The sequence below is a fragment of the Drosophila sulfurigaster genome, chromosome 3, assembly GCF_023558435.1.
Source record: "Drosophila sulfurigaster albostrigata strain 15112-1811.04 chromosome 3, ASM2355843v2, whole genome shotgun sequence".
Classification (NCBI taxonomy): Eukaryota; Metazoa; Arthropoda; class Insecta; order Diptera; family Drosophilidae; genus Drosophila; species Drosophila sulfurigaster.
Genome location: NC_084883.1, coordinates 6240259 through 6249696, shown reverse-complemented (window position 1 = coordinate 6249696; position 9438 = coordinate 6240259). Strand labels below are relative to the sequence as shown.

At 39.9% G+C, this 9438-nt stretch overlaps 1 protein-coding gene and 1 long non-coding RNA gene across 2 annotated transcripts; one reads left to right on the top strand and one right to left on the bottom strand.

The window, feature by feature from the left end:
• Positions 1-278: 278 nt before the first annotated feature.
• LOC133842868 (uncharacterized) lies at positions 279-1469 on the bottom strand. Its single transcript, XM_062276149.1, has 3 exons — positions 574-1469; positions 470-519; positions 279-415 (listed from the first exon to the last, which is right to left on the bottom strand). The coding sequence occupies exons 1-3, from the start codon at positions 1353-1355 to the stop codon at positions 390-392; spliced, it is 858 nt and encodes a 285-aa protein (XP_062132133.1). The 5' UTR covers positions 1356-1469; the 3' UTR covers positions 279-389.
• A 2070-nt stretch (positions 1470-3539) lies between these two features.
• Positions 3540-4298, top strand: LOC133842869 (uncharacterized). The gene is made up of 2 exons (XR_009894448.1): positions 3540-3810; positions 3878-4298. It is a non-coding gene; the product is annotated as an uncharacterized LOC133842869 (long non-coding RNA).
• Positions 4299-9438: the final 5140 nt, after the last annotated feature.

Genomic DNA, 9438 nt, shown 5'->3' with positions numbered 1-9438 from the left:
AAACATAACAAATGCTGTCGGAAAAAAAATATTATTATTATTATTATTATTATCTATCTCTTATAGTCCCTGAGATCTAGGTGCTCATACGGACAGATGGACAGACACGGCTAGATTGTCTCTGTTGACTGTTGACGCTGGAATATAATTACTTTATAGGGTCGGAGATGCCTCCTACCTGTTACATACAAAGTTACAAAGTTATAATACCCTTCTACAGTCAGGTGTAGAATCTATACTATGGGTAACGGGTGTAAAAATAAATATTTAATCATAAATTGAAATTTAGTTTTGGAAATTTTATTCATTTTTTTATTTACAAGTAATTCGGACGATTCAAAGAAAAAAAGAGCGAAACAAAAACAAATCTTAGATTTGTGGAACTCAATTTAACGCCAATGTGGAACTTTTTTTCCTACAAAGAAGGTTATCAGAATAATTAATCAATTTATATCATATTCATTCATACCATCACTGCCATTCCTTGAGAGCCTCATAGAGTCGTGCATCGATGGGGAGCTATGAACATATATAACTATAACCAATTCATCTATAACTATAAGAATCACTTACTTTAAACCGTTGCGAGCCTCCCTGTAGCTGCTGGAGTTAGTGGCGTAATCGTACTGTGATTTCATGCGCTGTTGTTGCGGTTGTTGCTGCTGTGGCTGGGGTACACTACTCTGCATGTTCGAATAGTTTTGAGTATAGTTCCACATATTGCCGGGCATCATTTGAGATCCGTTGGCAGCATTGCCGTAACTCATCCAATTAGCGGTGCCCGCACTTGAACCGCCTGTTAATCTACCACCATGTTGCTGTTGCTGCTGCATTTGTGGAATTTGTGGCATTGGGGACATCGGCGACATTTGGTTATTTGTACCCATTTGAGCCATAGACGATAGTGGCTGCAGATCGGGCACAACAACATTCATACCGGCCCCATCGATGCCACCCATCACGGGCATCATTGTGGTGCTGGCCAATGGCGTTACGGCTCCAGGTGGTATCTGCGACATGGTTGGCATTGAGAGTGGCGACATTGTCATATGGCTGCCCTGGTGACCACCACCCTGTGCCATCGATGGCATCATGCCCATCTGCTGTGGCTGCATCGGCATCGGATAGGACATGGCAGTCATTGAAGACATTGGCATCTGACTCATCTGCGGCATGCTCCCCATCGGCATCTGCATCTGGTTCATATTCATACCAGGAGCAGTTGGCATGCTCATCATTGGCATGGAAGACGGACGTTGGGTTTGGCCAAATGTCTGAGCCATGCCACCCATTTTGTTGGTGCCATCATCGGAATAATCGGATTCATATGGCATCTGAAAATAATTCATATTCATATTTTAAATCGAAAATTTAGTAAAACACTTGATTTTGAAATTTTCGAAAATTTTTGGGGTTTTTTTTACGATTTTTTTTTTTAATTCGATCTGAACATGAGCACAAACTAACTAACTGAGAAATTTCCCTTGCTCAATACATTCCTAGTACGAGTGTAAGGCCAGAGCCTGCCCTGATAAAGAATAATGTTAGCTCTGGCAGTTAACACAATTATCGTAGATAGCCAACACTCAAATTAACTATGGAAGCGCCTTGTGTCGTTATTTGTGTGTTCTCTCATGGGTATAACGTGATCCTAGCCAGAGTCAGAGTCATACAGGTTCCAGTTAGGAAGGTCCTAACGCAGCCAACACAATTAATTTTACCTTCGCTTGTCATTTTATTGTTTATCTACATAAATACGAACACAAGACGGAGCGTACACTCTGTCTATCTCTCTCTCTCTCTCTCTCTCTCTCTCTCTCTCTCTCTCTCTCCTGCCTCAGAGCTTGGCGTGTCATTTATTCAACAGCACCGCAAAGTCAAGCCAAGTCAAGTCGAAGTGAGCTGAGCTGCGAGCTGTGCAGCTTACGGGGGAAGGGCATGTCCTGCTGTCCTGTCGGATGTCCTTGCTTGTACACTAGTCGTCCGTTGCCACACCATTTATGCCATTAAGTCATTAGCTTTGTTTAACAAATAACAAACTGTCAATGAGTTGATTAACGATGTTTTTCGCATGAACTGCAATTAGCTGTCGCTGTCGCTGCTGCTGCTTCAGTTGCTGTTCTCTTCCCCTGTTTCTGCCTCACCGTTTGCCACTGATAAATGGGTGTGATTTTCTACCAGCATTGCCAGTTGACTTGCTGCCAAAGGCTGGCTGACTGGCTAGAGTAACAGCCATCCACTTGGCCAAGTTAGCGACGCTACGCGTTATTGATGCGCAACAGACTCCATAGCCAATTGGCATTGCCATCGTCATAGCCATCGTCATCACCATTGCTATCGCCATAGCCATCGCCATCGTCATTCCATCGTCGTCACGCGGCAATTATTGTGTGTCGTGTGATGAGTTGTTGTGTGGCTGCCACAAGCCGCAGTCAAAGTCAGCAGCACTCATCACACAGCTCGCATGGCAGCGTCAACGCAATTACTACCCGTTGACAAGTGTAATGTCAGCCAAACGCCAACTCCTGTTGCTCCTGCTTCTGCTCCGTCTCCTGCTCCGGCTCCTGGTCCTGCTACTCCTACGACTGCTTGAGCTGCTGTCGACGTGACGCGCTTCATCACTCACTACTCTCATACACAGCCATTTCTCATGGAACTAAACGACACTCGGCTCATTTCGATATTTGCAATTTATTTTCCATAGACATGGATACAGACAGGAGTGCACTGAGGTTGAGATCAGGCCAAACAGCTCGCTTTTCAGATATGAATTCTATATTCATATACATAACATATATTTGCCTATTTTTAATGCCTCACTTTATATATTTGTCAATTGTATTTTGCCGCTCCTGATTGTAAAATATTTACACTGTAATTATTATGCAGAATATGCACTTGTTGGGCACAACTTTTATTTACAATGTTGACATAATAGGAAAGGGGTTCGAGTCGAGTCGAGTCTGTTGGGGACAGTGGCTTGGGTTCGTTTCGGAAGCCAAAAACATACAATGCGCACATAAAATAAATTAGTTTCTGTGCGCGCTGCTAATTGCCTTAGCCCAAAGTTAATTATGGCTAAAATTTCAAATTTTGTGAAATTGGACTTGTCAAAAACATTTTGACATTTCCCACTAGGAAATTAGTTTTACAAACTTTTTCATTTTTGTGCGTACTTCGGTTTTTGTGTGTACTTTGTATTTTGAATTTGTAATTGTGCTCTTTTGTATATTTGACAATTTCGCTGTTACTTTATGCACAGTTAGCTGATGCATTTTTTACCATCCATTTTATGATTAGCTATTGTAAACAGACCATTAACCAGGAAATTGTATTCCTGTTAAGCCCCCTGTTGTGTGTGTGCGTGTGTGTGGCGAGTGTCGAATTTCAGGCAAAAACAACATCAAATCCCATTCAAACTGATTAAAATAAATGGAACCGCATATAGTATTCGTAATTAAGAGCGATGTGAAAACCTGTCGCGTGTAGAGCCGAATAATTGCATTAAAATTGCATGTGAATATAATTAAATGAGTGTAATACTCGGTAATGATGTAACTTCAATTGAATTTGTCATATTGTTAAGCAGATATTGTAACACTGAATTTAATTCAAAATATGCTCTTATAAAAAGTTCCCCTCACAGTTTTACAATGCAATGGAAATATCCCATTCCATGAAAACTTTGACTTCATCCCACTCGATGCACTTTTGAATTGCGCTCTTTCATTTTATAATCGACTTACACAAAGGGAAAAACTAATGAGCCCGGCAAGAGAAGTGACCCTGAACAGAACAAGGAAAATACTCGTAAGTAGAGAATGCAAATTATATCTATGTGTATGTGTGTATGCATTTAGGTCGCACACCATCTTAGTTATCACATGGAACGCCGAACTCATCTCTGCAACTCATTAGTCATTACGCATGCATGCCGGAGTACAGCAAGTCTTTGATTTAACACCTAAACTGAGCCCGAACAAAGGCGTCATTAATTAGGAATGCTAAGATGATGAAAACTAATCTGCTAAAAGCTTGCGCTCTCCCCTCTTCTCTCTCATTTCTCCTGGAGGCTCATTTGTCTGCAAGGATCAACATAGTGCTGAGCTCTTTCTCTCTGTGGAGGACAAGGAAAAACAGCAGGAGAGGGTGTGACGTTGTTTGGCACCGGCTCACATGCGCTTAATGAACTCTGAAGCTGCTACCAGTTACAACAATGTTGCACAGATTTGAAAACACACTACAGCACAGCACAACATAGCAGAAAAAGAACAGTAGAACAGAACAGAACTGAACTGTACTGAAAGAGGGCAACAAAATAAGGCGAACTTGAGCACGACAAGCAAAAATCTGTGCAAATCACAAAATTTTTGTTGGCCCAAAAATAAAGGCACTGCAAAGTGGGGCTCCAAATTGCTAGCGAGTGTGTGTACGTGCTTTTATATGAGGGTGTGTGTTAGTGTGTTGGTTTGTGTGTAGTGAAGAGGAAGTGGATGCTGAAATCGAATCCGGTATCCGCATATAGATGCAGAAAGAGAGTGAGAGAGTGGACGTCATTGCAATAGTGTTGCCATAAACTAAGTTGTATCGGTATCGCTGCTCTCTTTCTTTCCTTCATTCTTTTTCTCTCTTTTTTACTTGCCTCTCTCTCGCTGACGGCCTTCCTCTGCATTCAGCTCATGATGCCGATGCATGACGCTTGGCTGAGTGCAAATTCAATTAACTTGTTACAACACAATCTCAGGATCAGCTTTAGCATCTCTGTAGATGAGAACGTCGACGACGATGGCGGCGGAGACTTTGACTGCAGCTCTGGCTGGTATTGCGATTGCTATTGGGATTGGGATTGGCATTGGGATTTGCTGCACTAAAAGCACAAGTAAAACTAAACTAAAATGCTGCGCTATTTCCTTGGCCATAAGCAGTAGCCGGAGGCGATTTTATGCCCCATCCACGTCCATGTCCATGCTCATATCCATGTCCATGTTCATGTCCGTATCCGTATCGGTATCGGTGTCCTTCGTTGTTTCGTTCGCCAACTTTGTTTATTTTATTTAGAATTTTAATTCCAATGAAATTGGTTTGTGGTGCGCGGCGCAACGAACACTGAACTGCACAATCCACAGTGAATAGACTCAGATACACATACATGTATATCGTATTTATTCACATCGTATCCATTGCCATATTTGACTATTTGATTTAAGTTCTTGTAAATGCATTTTTCTTATTCAATTAATAAAAGATTTTATCGTCATGGCTTGCTGTTATTCGATTGACAACACTCAGTCAGCAAATATTTTCACTATCCATAGCAGCGACAACAAAACCAGTTGAAATTGACATTGGATTAGAGCCGGAGTCAATTGCAGATGGAGTGGGATATTGCACTGTACACTGCAAATTAAATGAATATCTTAGCAATCGCAAAATGGAATTATTAATTAAGTGTCAATTAGTTTATGGTGAACAGTTCAATGCGGATTAAAAGCAAAATCCGTTTCCATCGTCAAACATTGTCTAATACGAAATTAATAAGTAAAGCGATGCCAGCTTATCGTTCACCTCGCATCATTTTAGAACATCGCACCTCAAAATTATTAAAATAAATCCAGCTTACGCGAACTCAAAAAAAAATTAAAGCACCGTCTTCACTGGCCGCGATTTTCAACCATAAAAATTGTTAAAATGTTACCTTTTTATTCGTTCTTCCACATAATAATCACTGGAACCCATTCATAATTCATGACCTGCTCCAATTCCGAGAATACACGCCCCCATTACGAATTCATTAGCACCTGCGGGATCTCAAAAAAACTCAGCAAAAATGTAATTTACTTTAAATAAAAAGCCAAGCAGCAATTGTTAGAAGCTCTCGACTAAGGGATACTACGTAACTTATTAGCCAATTAACCCTCTAGTGCCCAAATTTTCTTTTCCAAAAAAAAAATTATTTTTGGATTCAGTATGTATCAAAAATGAATGTTTGTTTTAAAAAAAAATTTTTTTTTGCTCGGATCGAGTTTTATATGACTATAACCTTGGACCGCCTAGAGGCGGCTTTGGGAAGCTAGGCCAACAAAAAATTAGGTAATCAATTCTTTTGTTCACATGTTTTATTATAAATGATATTAAGATGAGCACCAAAAACAAATAAAATAACAATTAAAACTAAAGTTACTTAAATTCACAAAGCTTCAAATATTTATGTACAAAAAGTTCGTTTACTTATTTGTGATGAAAATCATAGAAACAGTCTTTTTTCTGGGAAAAGCACAGGTTTATATTACATTTACGGCAGACAATTTGAGTTTCGGAAGTACAACCAGGAAGCTTACAAGTTTTTTTGTCAGCGCGTGATAAAAACATTGGAAAATGCTCGACGGCATCATAACGTACATTATTAATCGGAAGAAAAGTTTTCCTCCCTGTGCATTTATTTTCCTTTCCATCAACTTGTCGAGGGCGCCCGGGTCCTTTTGGCAGATTAGGAGTTTGTAGCATACAAAGCACATATGCGATCTCTGATCGAAAGTTTGGAAATTGGTATTTTGCGTTATTAGCGTCTGGCTGGTTTATTCGGTGGAACAAAATGTAAGCGTTTACCATGGCCAAATCAAGCATATGCGTAAATAGTCGATTTGTATACTTGTTGCTCTTTACGGGAATTTTATATCGACCTATAAGTCCGTCCATTAAGTCGACACCGCCCATGTGGCTGTTGTATTTGTGGATAACATTTGGGCAATTTATGTCAACGTACTTTTTTTCGGATCGAACAAAACGTGAAACCTGACTTTTTGGATTCGTTTCATTCAGGAAAGGCTTTATGCCCGCGTAAGTCGAAGCAAGTCGGACTGCCTTATTGTCCTTCCAAATCGTCAAAGACAGTTCGACTCCTGATACAGATCCACAAAATTCTGTAGAATATCCACGCACTTGTTTTTTGAGGTCGCTGTCAGTTGGCAGCTTACAATTTGGAATGCGATTCGAGCGAATAGTTCCCAAAGAAAATATTCCCCCGGGACTTGAGATATACAAGAAGCGGCAACGAAGTATAATAATTGTCAAAGTAGATTATCTGATTTTTGAAATCCGGAACATTTCGAGACAATCGAACAACAACATTTGCTGCCGCACCAAGATCTGGCGAGCCTGTTTGAACAACGTTGTCACCTGCTCCACAATATATCTCGAAATTATAGCAAAAGCCAGAAGAATCACACAAATTGAAGAATTTCACTCCGAACTTGTGTGGTTTGTCTGGTAAGTATTGTCTAAGAAAGGTCTTCATCTTCGTTGCACACATTTGTTCATCCACAGATAAGCGTTGACGCATCGGAACTAATTGAAACTTGTCATTGAAATGATTCACGAGCGGCCGTATTTTGTATAAAGGATCATGGTCGGCAGAATCCTTGGAGGGAGAACTGATAGCTTATTTACTTGTCGTCGTTCCATGTCTACTGAAGCAATTATTTGTCCTTAAATATGTCATAGATTGTTTCCCTTTCAAACTTACCTCATACATTTTTTTTCCCGAATTGTCCCAAGACCGCCTCTAGACGGGCTACTTTATAAATGAAATAAAAAGCTAACGAAAACTTATTTTTAGTGTGGGTTGCGTTTTTTGCGCCCTTGAGACTATCAGCAACACGGTACAATTTTTTTTTTCCAGCAGCAAACTATTCATAATATTTTAAAAAAATATTTACATTATGCACTTCTTACAAAATAATTACTTCGTCCGAGTTGCACAAATTTTCTACTTCAAATGAATACAGCAGCTTGCGCAAGCTCTAGTATGTATACCAAACGCAACCAACTTAATTTTTGGACTTCCCTGAATTAGAAAAAACCCAAAACCGAGTCAAAAGGAATGAAAAGAATAAAATAACGGTACTTTTATCATTACCCGTCTAGAGGCGGTCTTGGGCACTAGAGGGTTAAGCATACATGTCGATGCTCTGTATTAATAGTACTCTCATCTAAAATTTATTACTTACTAAGCAAGAAAAGAAAAGATTCGAAAATAAATAATAAAAAGAGTGGCATCCTCTAAATTCTCTTCAAGCAGTAAAATGGTTTAAAAAGAATGTCAAAAACAGAGACACTGGCAAAGACCAATGTCAATAAGTTCCAAATTAAAGATTAAAAGGAGGAACGCCTCCAAATACACCTACATTTCCTTTAGCTTTAACATTCGCATATTTAAGGATTTCTTTCTTTTGGTTTTTGCTTGAAATTTTATTAAAGAAGTAGAATTGAAGAGAACCGCCTCTCAAACTTAGTTACCATTAAATGCCAGATTAAAATACTAAAAAAAAAACTACCTTTGATATTTGACAAGTTAAGCGACATGATTTATTATTTATTTAACTATGAGGAAATTATATATTAAAATATGGTATTTAAGTGTGGATGTGAACATTTCAATACATCTTATTAGTGATGAACTTTGCAGCCAATGTGTTAGTAGTAATTTTAATTATAGCTAGCCGTTTGAAATAAATAAATTGTGATGTCCGTCTATTTATTAAATCCATTACATTTTTTAGAAAGTTTGTTCATTTTTTTCAAATTTAAATAAAATGAATTTACATATCCGTGCTTGAAGTGGGGTCAAACTAATACTTATGGCACCCATATTACTAATAGCAACCAAGAGATCCATGCTACGTGCCATCAATTCAACTGCTTAACTCGTTGCCTAAATGCGTGGCACGTTCGGCTGCAGTCTCCAACTGACTGCATTTGCAATTAGATCGACTATTGGGATTGGCAAACCAGACCCCGAGAACTGAGAACTGGAAACTAGAAACTGCGAGTTGGCATCCACTGCAGTTGGTATGGCTCTGCATCCGAAGGATTTGCAGTGATTTTGCGACACTAAACAGTTAACCGTCGATGACAGCTGGTGACCCAGGCGGGTCGTCACAGCAGGATGCCCACATTGAATAAAAACGAAAGAAAGGAAAGAGCGCACACCGACAGCGGGCCAACGAAGCAAGTGTCATTTCGAATACTTTGGGGCTAGACGTTTTGTAGCCAAATGCGCGTTGGCAGCAAATCCTGCGACATTTTATGATGTCTGCCCAGTCTGATACGCTGGCGTCCTGCTTGCGACATCCTTGGCAATGTCACCTTTAAGGCGTTGTCCAAATCAACGTCACGTAGCAAATACAACAAACCATAAACGATTCGCACGACTTGACGAATAGTTTCTGCTGACTGCAGCGAAGTTGCTTCCTTCCCTCTGTGTCTCCTCTCTCTCTCTCCAACTCCTCCTTCGATCCATGGCGATCCAAACAGCGTCTGTATTTGTTAGACATCTTGTTGTGTCCTCTGCTGAGCTCATGAGCAGCTACGTGCTAGCTCTGGTTACAAGTTCAAAGCAATCGATGGATATGCAAGGTCATGGGGGTCAGATTGAGTGGG